This window comes from Penicillium taxi (genome assembly GCF_028828555.1).
Source record: "Penicillium taxi strain IBT 34144 chromosome Unknown utg000006l_segment0_segment0, whole genome shotgun sequence".
Lineage (NCBI taxonomy): Eukaryota > Fungi > Ascomycota > Eurotiomycetes > Eurotiales > Aspergillaceae > Penicillium > Penicillium taxi.
This window is the reverse complement of record NW_026643208.1, coordinates 218,905-233,601: the sequence shown is the minus strand read 5'-3', so window position 1 is coordinate 233,601 and position 14,697 is coordinate 218,905. Positions and strand designations below refer to the sequence as shown.

Sequence of the window (14,697 nt, the reverse complement as noted above, 5' to 3'; positions counted from 1 at the left end):
GCAGCTCTACCTCATCTCCAAGATTTAGGCTAACCCAATCAATATTCACAGCAATAAAACTTGCACTCTGTATATTAGCTAACTAAGATACGTAGGAAGTATTGAATAATCAAAGCTGGATTTTTCCTGACTAATGAATTAAAATAATGATATATATGCGCTCGGCAGAAGAGAAAGAGAATCTTGGAAAGAGAACTGAGATCCGGGCATAAGGAAAGTCAATTAAGTTCGACCCCCTTAAGGGACATGGGAACACATAGAAAGACGAAGAAAACTTTTTCTTAACGATAAGAATAATGGTATGAGGTAAATTCAAAAAGATCACAAGCCAAGCTCAGTTGCTACGAACAGGCCGAGCAATTTATGTTGTATTTGTTTCCGAGTAAACCGGAGGAGCCAAGCTGATATCAACAACCGAGTTCCTCGTGGGCTGTGACACATATCTAGGGGCGAAAAACGATTCTAGTTGTTCCTGTGTGACAAAAACATCTGTAGTACTCTCGACTGAATCAGCGTATTTGGATCGGCTTGTTATTTGAACAGGCAGTCGCAAAGAGACGGTTGGTTCAAGCACATTTGTGTTTGGGGTGTGGTAGGACAATGATAGTTCCAGTGAGTATGTGCGAGATATCAGACAGGAGTGGAAAGTTGGAACAAAGGCCTTTGACTTGGGGAGAGTGACGGGGATGACGAGGGAAGTTGTGTAGTAGACGCCGCCGCAGAATGCGGATGGTGGACTGGTTGAGTCTGCGGAGGAGGTTGACTGTAGAGAATCACATCGCGAGTCGGAGTCTGACAGTGATGTGTGTTTTTCCCACTGTGCCGATTCTACGCACATGGTAGAAAGAAAGATTGATTCGTTAAAGACGCTCTTTCCAACCTGCTGAAAGCCCCCCACCTCCCTCTGGCGTGGGAAGTCGTCCCATCCGGATGAGCCGAAGAAAGTGCTCGCATTGAGTCTGCTGACTATCGAGCCAAGACGAGGTGGGCTTTCCTTCCCCATTGGGTCAAATCGGAGCTGGACCGTTACGGATGTGCTGACAGTGTCTTTCACCTCACAGTATGGGGGAAGTAGTTCAATTGCTTTGGGCTGTGAGGATGAAGCAACAATCCGACCGAGCTTCCCGCGCAAGAAGCCTCGTCTGACGGTCTTTTCTTTGCGGAGGCAGTAGAATTGATTGCCGGTCACGTCAATAGGTGGCTCCTCTGCTATGTTGGGAATGATGCGAACTTTCTTGGCCACATGAGCCAGTGTGGTGAGTTTCCGCTCTGTTTGCGATCGCTGTAGCACAGCCACTCGGATCGTATATGAAATCTGGCTCATCTGAGGAGCCAGATCATCCAGAAGAGTCTTTCCATCGCTGGAGAGCATTGGATCTCCCAGTGTTGGCGGGAGCAAAGTGTGAGAGTGGGCGACGTGTATGTTCTTTTTTGTGTGTGAGCAGACTTGCGGCAATAGATGATCGGGAACAACGAATGTAAAGTCGAATTTGTATTGTCGGCCTACTTCCAATACTCGTGGAGTTGGATAATATGTATCTTCAATTGGCTGGCGGAGCTTGAGGAATGTCTGCCGTGAGCCTAATTGGCCAGGGCTGTTGACGCGGTCCATTAATGTGGACGAATTACCTGTCTTGATGTCAGTTATGTTGATGCATTGAACATTGAATTGCATTATCCTACCTTGAAGGACGATTTCCACTTCATCAAAACGTGTTTCATATTCGACAGTTATAGTAGCTGTGCCCTCAATATGGTCTCCTGTAGTATATGAATTGACGAGGTTTGGCCTTTGTTCCACAAAGCTGATATCAACTTTGGGCTTTGAGCGCTGAGCCCAAATATTTAGTGAGCTAGTGCCACGTGTGATGGTGGAACTTGTAGTCATTTTGTCTGAAGGCCGAACCTGGGCAGATGATGAAACGGAAAGATAGGCGAGAGCAAGAATATTACAGACGAGTAGAACTGGATATAAATAGAGGTTGAGTAGAAAGTGGAGACTGATGTATGAAGCTCATAAAGTATCTAGGTAGGGGCCTTTTCACATTTTTATAGAACAGAGCTAAACTTCGGGCCCCTTCTATGCGTCACATTAGTGACTCTAGTGTTGATTATTGATCTCGTGAGTCACTTGACAGTAGAGTTTAAGCCGGTTCGTCAAACTCGTCAAGCTCGGCGCCGATTTTCGTTTAAAGATGCAGTTAGGGGATGAGAATCAACACTATTGGTTGGAGGTTAACAACATTGGTCCATACTCGCGCCCTAGAATTGACATTCCCCGTCAAAGCACTCATGTACAATTAAGAATAAGCCGTAGAAATTGATAGGACACGACCGGGATATAGTTTTAATTCGTCATTTGGAATGTGTGACGCAATAACTTCTATAGTTGCTAGATTTACTACATAGTACTCCGTAGAGTCCTTGGTATTAAAGCCCTCGTATAGAATGAATCCAACCTTGGGAGTGAAAAGGAAATCGGGAAAAGTGGATTTCACGCCTTACGAGAACAGCATCAAAATGTCCTAACTCACGCCCTTCGTGTCTCCACTTCAGACACGAACTTCCAATAGTCGGAGATATAACCGTGACTACCAATTATAATAAGAAAAAATAGTGTTTGGATGATTTCAAAGCACGGTACATGATACACATAATCACGTTATTCATATACTTAGGTACTACAGAGTATCTAGATAAATATAGAACTATACAGTTCTTGGTTCCATTATCTTCTCTTTAATCCAGTAACCCCTTACACGTGCTCAGTTCTACTCAGCAAGCAAAAGCAGCGAGGGGTGAGCACTAATACGGAACGCGAACGCCAAGAACTGGCATAGAAAAAAGGTACATACGTATTGTACGGAGTACTGTAGCTCTGGAAGCCGTCAAGATATGCCGAGGATTTACTGGTGGATGTTCAGATCCCGAAATCGGTCCAGAGCGGAAAAACATGGAATCTGGAATCTCCGACTTTCGGGATAAATTTGGGGAAATTGGCATCGGGTTTGAACCGGCAGGATTGGCTGCTTTACCCCGTAATTGACTCTTATGCTATGGGCTAGTCCCGTTTCGGAAGACGGCGCCAATAACTTAGTAGAAAAGAATGTGTCTTATATCCGCGCTATCTATATAAGATCCCAATTGATTTGAGCAGAAAAAGACTTGTGCGATTTGCTAATCACCTATTCTTAAGCATTTAACCTATTTTTATTAAGCTTTCCAATTAGGGGCTGTGGAATAATAAGATAGATCGACAGACGGAATAATATTATCAAGACTCATTCTTGAAAGAATTAAAAATAACCAGCGCTTAGGGAAGAGTCATGGTCCATGGAGCTTAAGTATCATGAATGTCTCCATTGCAATCAATGAAAGAATAAATGTCGATGTCGCCCCAGTACTTCTCGTCAATATACTGTCGACGAGCTTTGATGATGGCTCGTGGGGTAGACATATACTGCATGTTGTTTATGCACTGTCGCTGTCCAAGAATTACGCCAGGTCTCCGGTTTGGAATGCGATCGACCGGCACGACGGATGCAATAGCCTCAACTTCCAAGATGGCGTTCGAAAACTGCAAATGCCCACCTGGACATCTGTCATGCGGAATACTTTCGGGTCACACGCCTCATCTGGCAATCGGAGGACGTTCGGGTCACCCACTCTTACTTCTTTCCTGTATTCGGAGTGGATCGGGTCATAGTGAAAGTAGTTCTTTAACTCTTCCGAAAGGATGTCATCAGTAATATATGTTCGAGCTGCACCTGTATCCCACAACATTGGGAAGTTCGTCAAAAAGAAATTCGGCAATCCATCATCCCAATCAACTGCAGCGATTAACATGTGCCCCGTAATTATAGGGAGTGTGTCGTCCAGGGTAGGTGATACTTCCAGCACATATGGGTCTTCATGCCGTTCATTTTGAGGACGGGCATTTTCGGCGCCATAGAAGTTTTTCTTCAGAAGGGCACGCTGAGCGGGTGTGAGAGTCCGCCTAGCTAGTGATATTGAGTCAAGGGTTTCGGCTGTGCGGATTGGGAGATTACCCGATAATTTATTCCGGGCTCCTTCTGGTGCAGGCCCACCTCGCATCTCCAGTGCAGCTTGTCGTAAGCTGTTACGAGCAGCTGGGTGTGTTGGTGGCATCGCAATCTGGCCAGGTAGATCACGAACACAGATTGATGTAGCAAGTAAAGCATCCTCGTATGTTGGAAGAAGCGATAGGATGTATGCTTGAACTTTTCCATGGTTTTCGTCGAGGCTTTGTGCGACTTCCCTGAGGACATAGCTGGCGGAGTGAGGGTGGGCTTTTTGGTCTTTTAAGTCCTGAAATGTAAGGGGTAGTGGGTTTAATTTAACTGTTTTTGAAAAAGCCGTGTCTATGGAAGAAGTGGGAGTTGAATGTTTTGGTATTGTATGATTGATTGATGGAAAGAAGATCAACGAGAGAACTAACTACACACCAATCATGACGCTTACTAAAGTCTAGTCTAACTTAATTAGATTAGTGCACGACTAATCAGGCTTAGCTTAAAAACCGAGCTGGACCAGCCGCGATCTCATTGGATGAGACATGGGACCATAACATTTATGTAGTCCTATTGATCGAGAGAATGGAACTACACATCATCATCAATATTTACAACTGCAGTTTAATACGACGCGCATAAAGGTCTCATATCTTATGACACTGATAATTTTAGTACAGATCAGGAGATAATATAAATAAGATTAAAAGTTGAGAAAGCAGTTAGCGGGTTGTACCCTCAATAGTTGGAAGAGAATATGGGCAGAATAAAAGGCGGAGAAGGAAACGGTGAAAGACCCGCAGATAGATCCCACCTAGAGCTTCCCTGACGTTTACCCAGACAATGCCCATGATGATCATGAGCAGGTCCGTGAGCCTAAGCCTAGACTAAAATTTACTCAGTGAGCCTGACCCTAAGCGCCCTTACAAAGCAGCGGCATCTGAAATAGGAAAGCCCCACCTGGCATAGAAAAAACGGTACCTAGATATTATTACTAAAACCATGCAAGGTTGTACCTATCAGCTCTGAGAATGTCTATTCCGTCTATGTAGCTCGATGAATTGAAAATTTTATGACTCAGGAAACCTCGGAAACTCTTCAATTGTTGTTTTACTATTCTCTTTCTTTGGGGTTACAGAATGTCCCGACAACTAAATTACGGCACTTATCCGTGGTGAAATGCAGATAAGACCGTACTCAAAGAGTGTCGGAGGTGTGTAAACACCTTCTTCTTGTCTTATACTAACCAAACACAAAAGTGTACGGATAGCATCCAGCTCAAGATTAGCCGATGAAAGCGGTAGACCGAGCGAGGCAAAAGACGACATGGGAAAACAATAACAGAAAAGGAAGACTGAAAAAAAGTCGCCACGTGGGATATCAATTAGCAGGTAAACCTACGGAGTGCTGGAAAAGTCCAAAGAAAATAAAAGACGAGAGCAAACGCCAATACCCGACGCCAAAAGTGCCCATTCATTAATAAGCCACCCGAGTTCGCATGTCCTATAGTTTAGTTGGTTAGCATTCAAACTTATATCTGGAGAGGTTTTAACCTACAGAGATCTTTCGTTCAATCTCTCGGACAGATCTGTCGAGTTCACCTGCAATCATCATCTTTTGATCGTTCGACAGGAGGAAGTACATCTCGCAGAGGTCACCATCAATAATACCTTTGACAGGTGCATAGTATCCGCGGTACATCAGATGATCCCGGCCAGCGAGAGGAGGGTGCTGTGCAGCCAGCTGCATCTCGAGGCTCTGGAAGAAATCGACATCTTCCCGACTGATGATGGGCACAAATATGCCAATCGTGCCTTGTACGCCGGTCCAGACGATGACATCGCGGCCACCAGCTACCAGCGACGCTTTGTGCACGCTAGTGGGAATGTCTTGCGCATAATAGTGAAGCATAAGCTCGAGGCGGTTGGGTGTACCTTGCAGGTAACTCTTCGCGTGGATGAGATGAGCCCCAGATCCATCCTCGTCTGATGCCTCGGAGATCTTGCTTGGGCACCGCAGCAGCCACAAGTTACCAAATTTATCACCACCAGCGACAGTTTCGTAATCCACCATGGTAGTACACGTGGTCCATCGAGCAATAGAATCATCCGCGAAGGGAATCATGACGTTTTCTTCATACTTGTACACCACATAGGTGACACTCTCACGGACATCGCTAACCACAATACGGCTTCCTTGGGTTTTGAGACCAACAATGGTCGATGGAACAACAGGCGCCTGGCATTTGCGGAGCATTTTTTTGATGCCAAGGTCAAACATATGAAGAACCGGGCCCACTCCGACAAGAAGTCTTCCTTGGAAGGGAAGGATAGCAAGGGGTGGTTCATCAATGTCGGTCTTATGAAGAAATTCCAATTCACGACCATTGTTGAGCATTCGATAGATATGGATAAATCCACCGCCAGAGGAAGGTGGGCTAGTCGACATGTTCTTGCCAGTTCCCACCACCAGGAATTGCTCGTTGCCCTGGGAAGGGAAAGGCGCAATGGTCACGCTGACTGCCGCCTCATTATCTTCGAGATTGATAGTGTAAATTACCTCCTTGGAGGTGAGAGGATCCACAACTTCAATGCAAGAGGCCCAGTGATTATTTCCGCGTGGATAGCCAAAATCGGCTGGGTTCAATTGAGGGACCTCGTCCTCACCATTGCGGGCTTGAGAGTCTTCAATAAGGCTCTGTCGAGTTGCAGGGGATAGAACGTTGATGTCTGACTCAATGACGTAGAATATTGGATTGGTGTGGTGTTGGACAAAGCGTCGAGGGGTGTGTGCGAGTGGGATTGACTCCTGGATCATGTTACTATCCAGGTTTTGGATAGAGAAAATTCTGTCACAGTTTTCGTTAGCGAAAATGCTCTCTCTCCTGTCAGGTAAAGCTGGAATAAGAGAGAATGGAGTTGATCTCAGTAGGAACAATTGGAAATAGTAAAAAAAAGTTTGTCCACATAAATACGTTCGGATCCCTTGGGTTCATCATATGATCAAATGGGGGAGAATTTAGGCAAGCAATTGTTAATAACGTACCGTAAGTTTCGACCTTCAATGCCAACCATACCCTCCACACCACACTCCAGGAACTCACTTGAAAGGTTCCAGGCATACTCCAGATAAGAGTAATCCAGGGGAGTGAGTGTGAAGGTCTTGGTTTGAACGTCAGAATATCCAAGCCACGGACGTGAACTGAGAGCTAGCACAGCGGTTTGACCCTGAACAGAGACCTGGGACAGCTTGACAGGTCGGGAACCCAAGAACCGTGTTCGAGTATCCGAGAGCTCGCCAGTCACTTCGTCCAGCACAGTGCGAAGGTAGACACCTGAGTAAAGTCCAATATGCAAATACTGAGTGTTACCACCTGATGTAGAGTCCATCATGGCCATAATGTTAAGGGCTGTCGGTGCGGCAGACAGAGCCTGAATAGATTTTTGTTCCAGCATTGTAGCTGGATCCGTACTCAGGATGCGCACAGTACAGTCATCACAACCAACAGCCAAGAAAGAGCTGCGAATTCGACCCTCAGGAACCTGACCGAGGCTGAGCGACGTCACGCTACCTGACACTTGCTCACGATCTGTGAACTCTTGCAGCACCTCATTACCATCGATTTCAAAGTAGACAATCTCGCCCGAGCTGAGTGCCACCACTACTTGATGTTGATTGGTAGTAGCAGAAATGATAGTTCGATGTTTGGGAGCGGGCCATTCATGTAAATCGTCGTTTGAGCGCATTTGGCGAACACCATGGGGGTGCACCTGGACCAGTGAATCCTCACCCATCTGTTGCACGGCGAGCGTGGTCACATCGTCTTTGAATTTGGACTCCTGCGTGCTCTCTTCTACAACCTCGCCGATGGACAAAACGACTGTACCGTTGAGGAAGGAAAGGACAATGTACTTGTCAAATTCATCGGATCTTACCAACTTGGTGGCCCAGACGGCTATTGGAGGCCCTTGCAGCTCCGAATCCACCAGCTCGGAGACTTTCAGCCCATGCTTGAGAGTTCGGAAGGTACTGCGAGCACCAGTGCCAGAGACAGTATAAATTTGAGGAGCATCATCGTCAGTAATGTTGGCAATTTTGCTATCAATCAACGGATTAAGAGAATCCACAGCTTCCATGAGGTACAGATTCTCCGCGGTTCGTGGCTGGAAGAATATCGGGTCGTAGGGAGCGAAAGGATCGGAGGGGAATGAATCACTTGTGAACTCTTGCTCCCAGTCATCGTCTCCGAGCTTCATGAATTGGTAGAAATGATGGTTGCCGGCTTCACAGGCAACATAGAGAAAACCACTCTTGAGAATGAGGAGGTTGGAAGCGACAGGAACGGTATCGAAATACTTAATCCTGAGTTTTTGGACCTCACCGGTCGGAAGTCCATTGTCAGGAGCGGCCACATCAAGACTGACCTTAAAGATATCACCGTCTTCCGTCTGAAGGAGGAAAAAGAAAGCACCTCGCATCTTGTGCATCACACCGGCAACAATGGTTCGCTTTCGCTCGGGGTTTTCAGTAGGTCCTTTGCGACGGGGGATAGCCACCCGGAATGCGTCCTGATTAGAGTGTCGGTAGGTAATGTTGTCTTCCGCACACACCAAAACACCACTAGGCCCATCCGCTCCACCAGGTACTGGGAATAGCATGGTCGCAGTACGGTCTACTGGATCGGACCACTTGCGAACGACATGGTTAAGACCCATGTCAAGTTCATAGTAAACCAGAACCTTGTCAATGTCTTCATAAGCACGGCCAGTTGGATCCGAATCAGCCTCCGAATAGTCCACTTCGAGGGCAGCAAAGATAGGGTTATCGTAGCCCGTATCTAGAGCAATCATGGCAAACACGAGTGTCTTCGGCTTGTGTGCCTCCAATGGAGAGGATATTGTGAGGTTGGTTGCAGAGTCACGGTTAAAAACATAGACCAGCTTATTCTTCTCCACAGATGCGATCAAGCATGCGCGTCCTTTTGGGTCAACAGCAAGATATTGGCCAGGAATAACACGACGAACTCCAGACTTGCCGAATGTTTCCAAGTGGATGCGGTTGAACCGATTTTCAGAGGCAACATACTCGACGATTGCGATGCGACCCGAATCGGAGGCAATGATCAGGAAATCTGAAAGAAAACGAAAAACTTAGCAAAGCTCTTGGAAATTTCTACAAGCGTCCACGTTGCTGACCGGGGCAGGGTCCTCACCCGTCAAGGGGTCGGTTCTGAAAACCAGCACCGTGCTACCCGGAAAGCTTTGAAGAATCACTAAGTTGAACTCGTAAATTCAGACTTGGAATTAGGATAAAACACACCTTTTGTACCGCCAGATACTCTGAACACCGCCAATCCTCGGATGATGCCAAATATATCTGTTGAGAATATTGGCACGATTTTCCCGAGTGCTCCATCAGGTCGGTGGATGGTGAGTTTGGAACCAGAAGCAGTGATGATCTGCTGCTCTTTAGTTCCAGAAAATTGACCAAGTACAGCCTGTGTAATCGCAGTTGGAGGCTGGATAGTCAGGGAGTACATGAACATATGCGACGTGGTAGCCATTATGAAAGTAGTAGCTCAAGGGTCACCCCCGACGCCCACACGAAAAGGAAAATTTGCAAACAATTGCAGTAGGATTTGAAGTTTAAGAAAATCCCATGTCTGCCTGGAAAAGGCACTTGAAGAGAGAATTCTCCCTCTGCTGACACAATTGAGCTTTTGGAGACTCAGACTCGGGGAGTGGGAGCTGGAAGAAGTTGCAAAATTCGAAGTGTGGGAAGAAAGCAAAGCTGTTGGGTGGAAGTCACGTGCAGTACCATCAGTTTCGACCGCCTTCTTCCGCCTTTGGTTGATGGAGAGAGTGGGACTGATTGTTCAAAGCGTCAAAGCATCTATTGCCTCCGCATACCCTACCACTTCCTTTTTCGTCTCCCCTCAGATCATTTGATCGTATCTGACTTGTTGAATCATTTATTCGGTTTTTCATCTTAACTCCCCATTTCTTCCACCTTAGTCCAACCTCCTCATCCCACTCACTTACTCCCTTTTGCCAACCATGGCTGATGACACCAGTGTTCCAGAGGATTCCTCTATTGCCTTCATTGTTAAGTCTTCTACCGATGCCAGGTTTCCCATGACCCTCCCGTTGTCAACTCCCATCTCAGAGCTCAAGCAGAAGCTCTCGAGCTCTGAATATGCTGATACTCCGGTTGAACGTCAGCGTCTTATATACTCGGGGCGGGTTCTCAAAGACAACGAGACTCTAGAAACTTACAAGGTCAAGGAGGGACACACCATTCATTTGGTGAAAAGCGCCGCAAGCAACCAACGTGCGACCCCAACTACGCAGGCTAGCTCGACAACGCCATCGGCTGCTGCCACTCCGAGTCAGCCTGCTTCGGGCGTCCCTGCCAATCTCGCCGCTGGCACTGGTAACAACCCTCTCGCTGGTTTAACTGGCGCCAGATATGCTGGATTTGCTCAGCTTCCTGGTGCGGGTCTCTTTGGACCTGATGGCGGAGTAGGTCCCTTTCCTTGGAATATCCACAATCGTCGTCTTTACTCGCTATTCTTAATCCTATTATCCCTCTTATTGACTAACATTTTTTTACCAAATGCAGATGGGCCCTCCTCCAGACGCCGATGCCATGTTGAACATGTTGGACAACCCTCAATTCCAATCCTCACTCAATGAGGCTCTACAGAATCCCGCAGTGATCGACATGATGATGCAACAAAATCCTCAGATGCGGGAGATGGGACCAGGCATGCGACAGATGCTGCAGAGCCCCGAGTTCCGCCGTATGTTAACCGATCCTAACCAAATTCGCCAGATGTTGCAAATGCAGCGGGCATTGGGATTGGGTGCAGGGGGCATGGGTGAAAGTGCTTTCCCAGCACCAGGTGTAACCAACACGACACTCGAAGGTCAGAATGCTCAGCAGCCCAGCGCACAGGAAACCCCCTTCGGCCAACTGCCGGCGAACCCGTTTGCTTCGCTTTTTAATGTGAACCCTGGAGCTGCCCAGACTGGAGGTACTCAAGATAGCAGCACTACAACCTCCGAGGGACAAGGAAACGCCACTGCTCAGAGTCCATTGTTTTCTCTTCTTGGTGGTCTCAATGGTAATCAGGCCCAGGGCCAGGCTACGAACCCGTTTCAGAGTTCTCTTATGCGTAACCCAGAGTTGATGGCACAAATGATGCAGGCCATGGGTGGGGGTGCGGAGGGCGGCGCTGCTGGAACAAACCCAATGGCGTCTTTGTTTGGTGGTGGTCGTTTTGGATCTCCACAGCCGCCAGCTGATACTCGACCACCAGAGGAGAGATATGCCGACCAACTTCGCCAATTGAACGACATGGGCTTTTACGAATTCGAACGCAACATTGAAGCCCTGCGGCGAAGTGGTGGGAGTGTGCAGGGAGCTGTGGAGTATCTACTGACCCACTAATAATATTTCCTGTTTTACTTGCCTCAACTTCTAATCAATATCTCTTCCCGATGCGATCTCTCTCTACAGCCCTAACGTGTTCTGACGGTAACGACCGGCCTCCCAGCCCTTTTCCCCATGCTTTACTCTCAATATGGACCCCATTTTTTCTCTTATCACTGGATAAGCCTGTCTCTCAACGTATCCCTTATGTTGACTCTCCATTTCATATTAAATCACTATCGAAATCCATATTCACTACTCAAGTACAGGTAAACGAATTTACGTAGGTAGACTGAGATATTAATTATGGACATGCAGATCTGGTACTCCGTACCGTGCATCAATGGATAGAGCCACCACTTAAGCTAATTATGTAAGCCGTGTTGACGTGGTCCATAAAGTGGAGACAATGTCACCCCCTTCAAGCCCTTAGACTTGAACCAATTCCAGAGTCCAGCTCCGGCATTTGCTGCCAATTACATTCGTTTCGGACTCTATCTACTATTCTGGATTCTCTCGAATTCCAACACACTAACCTACCAGATCTTGCCCTGTCGATTCGGACCAAGAATACGCTAATCTACCGTTATCATCTAGTTGCGCCGCAATCTACTTAAAATAGCTTGCTCGCACTAGATTGCTAACCCAAAATCAAAGGGATTTTCTCCCTTGATTTTTGATTTTGGCTTTCACTGCTGTGTTTGTCGGTGTATAGCATTTTGCGCTCTGTGGAATCACTAATCGTCACTTGCGATGCTTATGGGACTCTCCAGCCCACTGGGACTCGGTGTATGGACAATCTGGCTACTGTCGCTCGTTTCTTCTTCCTGGGCATTCTACATCCCTGGTGAGATTTCCAGCATCGATTGGCTCCATTAATGTGACACTGACAATTGCTTTCCTCCTGACAAGGCTATTCGGTCACTCGGTACAACGACAATGAACCGATTCCACTCCTCGTAAACAAGATCTTCTCCGACCACACACAGTTACAATATGCCTACTTTGACCTCCCATTTGTCTGTCCCCCGAGTGGTAAAACACATGGTGGTTCTCCGTTCGGATCTGGCAAGAGCATTTCACTCAATCTGGGTGAGGTGCTGCGTGGTGATCGCATCATGACATCCGATTTCGAGCTTGCTATGGGAAAGGATGTTGAGTGCCAGTCGCTCTGCACGCGCGAAGTCAGTCGTTCTAATGTGAAATGGGCTCGTCAACTTATCAAGGAGAACTATGTGATTGAATGGATCGTGGATAACCTGCCTGGCGCAACAAGCTTTGTTACCGTCGATCGAAGCCGCAAATACTACGCCTCTGGATTTAAGCTCGGCTACCGCGATATATCCCCAGCCACTGGCCAGTCCCGCTATTTTATCAATAACCACTTCACGATCATCATCCGCTACCGTCGCGCACCGGAGGGAGGCAAGGTCATTGTTGGCTTTGAGGTCTATCCTAAAAGTATTACGGCTGATGACCGCAAAGAAAACGGATGCCCCACGGACGTGCACAAAGATCATTCCGGACTTGGCTTGTACATTGCTCCGGATATGTCGCGGCTGCAGGAGAAGTATGGTGGTCTGTCTTACATCCCAGAAGAAGATGACGAAGAAGAAGACGATGGAACCACCTTGAAAATTCCATACACCTACTCCGTTTACTTCCGCGAAGAGAATAAGGTTGACTGGTCTAATCGCTGGGACCTTTACTTCACCAACCAAGAGGATGGCTCAATGACCCACTGGCTAGCCATCATCAACTCTCTTATAATCTCCACCGTTCTTGGAGTAACTGTCTTTGTTATCTGGAGTCGCACAGTACAAGGCGATATTAAGGGCCGAGGCGATGGAGCTGCCGATGACCGCAAGCAGAAGAGTCTGACCCGTCGGAAGAGATCCGGGGAGAAGAAAAAGAAGGGCTTCTGGACAACGCAGATGTGGAAAACGATGCGGACATGTCCTCTGAGGATGAGTCGTTTGAAGATTCCACCGGATGGAAACTCCTTCATGGTGATGTCTTCCGTATCCCAGCGTACAGCGGACTCTTGGCCCCGCTTGTTGGCTCTGGTATGCAGCTTCTATTTATGACGACAGGACTGCTCCTCCTAAGCTGCTTGGGAATCTTGAACCCCAGCTTCCGTGGCGGATTCGTCAGTGTCGGCATGGGCCTCTTTGTATTCGCTGGATTATTTTCTGGATATTTCTCTGGGCGGCTCTACAAGACTTTCAGTGGGACTTCTTGGCGTAAGAATACATTGATTACGGCCCTGCTCTTCCCTGGATTGACATTCTTTCTCATGTTGATATTAAACCTCTTTGTCTGGGCTCAGGCCTCCAGCACGGCAATGCCCTTCAGCACTTTGATTGGCCTGCTTGCCTTATGGCTACTTATTCAAGTTCCTCTAGTATACATTGGCAGCTGGTTTGGGTATGTGCGGGCCAGTCCTTGGGAGCATCCTCTGAAGACCAACGCCATCCCTCGCCAAATTCCCATCCAGCCATGGTACCTGCGCAGCCCGACTGGTCCTCTGCTGACCGGTCTCATCCCATTCGCCGTGCTCTTCATCGAGCTGCTATTTGTTTTCAAGAATCTTTGGCAGGATAAGACCGGCTACTATTATGTCTTTGGATTTCTGAGTGCTGTCTCAGCTGTGCTCATGGTCACCGTAATTGAAGTGACAGTGATTGCAACATACAGTCAACTCTGCGCCGAAAACTACCATTGGTGGTGGTACAGTTTCTTGACTGGAGGAAGCAGCGCTTTTTGGATATTCATCTACTGCATATGGTACTATATTTTCAAGCTACACGTCACAGGATTTGTGTCCAGTCTGCTGTTCTTTAGCTACAGCTTCCTCTCCTGTGCTGTGTACGGCCTTTTGACAGGAACAGTCGGGTTCCTGACTGCCTACGCCTTTGTCCGGCGTGTCTACGGTGCAATCAAAGTCGATTGAAGTTCTTTTTTCTCTCGCAATTGCGCACCTGTCTCTTCTCAATCATTCCATTGCCCCTTCACGAAATAATTTGTCCGTTAAGCGTTGATTGACCACCATGATATGGCGTACACTGTTTCTGTTCTATCTGTTGACATGATGCCCAAATGCTTTCAGATCTCGTCGAGAGAAGCAGGCCTACCCTACTGATCTCTAACTGCCCCTTTCGCCTCTTTCCTTCATTTTTTTTTCTTTCTTTTTAAACTGGGTTAGCATCCTAGAAACCAAAGAGAACTACTC

General features: G+C 47.3%; 5 protein-coding genes across 5 annotated transcripts; 2 read left to right on the top strand and 3 right to left on the bottom strand.

The window, feature by feature from the left end:
* Window positions 1-361: 361 nt before the first annotated feature.
* On the bottom strand, window positions 362-1,888 carry N7495_009217 (arrestin (or S-antigen), N-terminal domain protein; the record flags this gene model as incomplete). The annotated part of the gene is made up of 1 exon (XM_057211868.1): window positions 362-1,888. The coding sequence occupies one exon, from the start codon at window positions 1,886-1,888 to the stop codon at window positions 362-364; it is 1,527 nt and encodes a 508-aa protein (XP_057058731.1).
* A 1,607-nt stretch (window positions 1,889-3,495) lies between these two features.
* On the bottom strand, window positions 3,496-4,591 carry N7495_009216 (uncharacterized protein; the record flags this gene model as incomplete). Its single annotated transcript, XM_057211867.1, has 2 exons — window positions 3,496-4,274; window positions 4,552-4,591. The coding sequence occupies 2 exons, from the start codon at window positions 4,589-4,591 to the stop codon at window positions 3,496-3,498; spliced, it is 819 nt and encodes a 272-aa protein (XP_057058730.1).
* A 916-nt stretch (window positions 4,592-5,507) lies between these two features.
* Window positions 5,508-9,594, bottom strand: N7495_009215 (Pre-mRNA-splicing factor rse1; the record flags this gene model as incomplete). Its single annotated transcript, XM_057211866.1, has 4 exons — window positions 5,508-5,534; window positions 5,589-6,879; window positions 7,077-9,162; window positions 9,351-9,594. The coding sequence occupies 4 exons, from the start codon at window positions 9,592-9,594 to the stop codon at window positions 5,508-5,510; spliced, it is 3,648 nt and encodes a 1,215-aa protein (XP_057058729.1).
* Window positions 9,595-10,087: 493 nt separating this feature from the next.
* N7495_009214 (ubiquitin domain-containing protein DSK2) lies at window positions 10,088-11,483 on the top strand (the record flags this gene model as incomplete). Its single annotated transcript, XM_057211865.1, has 2 exons — window positions 10,088-10,552; window positions 10,653-11,483. 2 exons carry the CDS (start codon window positions 10,088-10,090, stop codon window positions 11,481-11,483), a joined length of 1,296 nt encoding a protein of 431 aa, XP_057058728.1.
* A 735-nt stretch (window positions 11,484-12,218) lies between these two features.
* Window positions 12,219-14,418, top strand: N7495_009213 (transmembrane 9 family protein; the record flags this gene model as incomplete). The annotated part of the gene is made up of 3 exons (XM_057211864.1): window positions 12,219-12,312; window positions 12,378-13,349; window positions 13,400-14,418. The coding sequence occupies 3 exons, from the start codon at window positions 12,219-12,221 to the stop codon at window positions 14,416-14,418; spliced, it is 2,085 nt and encodes a 694-aa protein (XP_057058727.1).
* Between the last annotated feature and the right edge of the window lie 279 nt (window positions 14,419-14,697).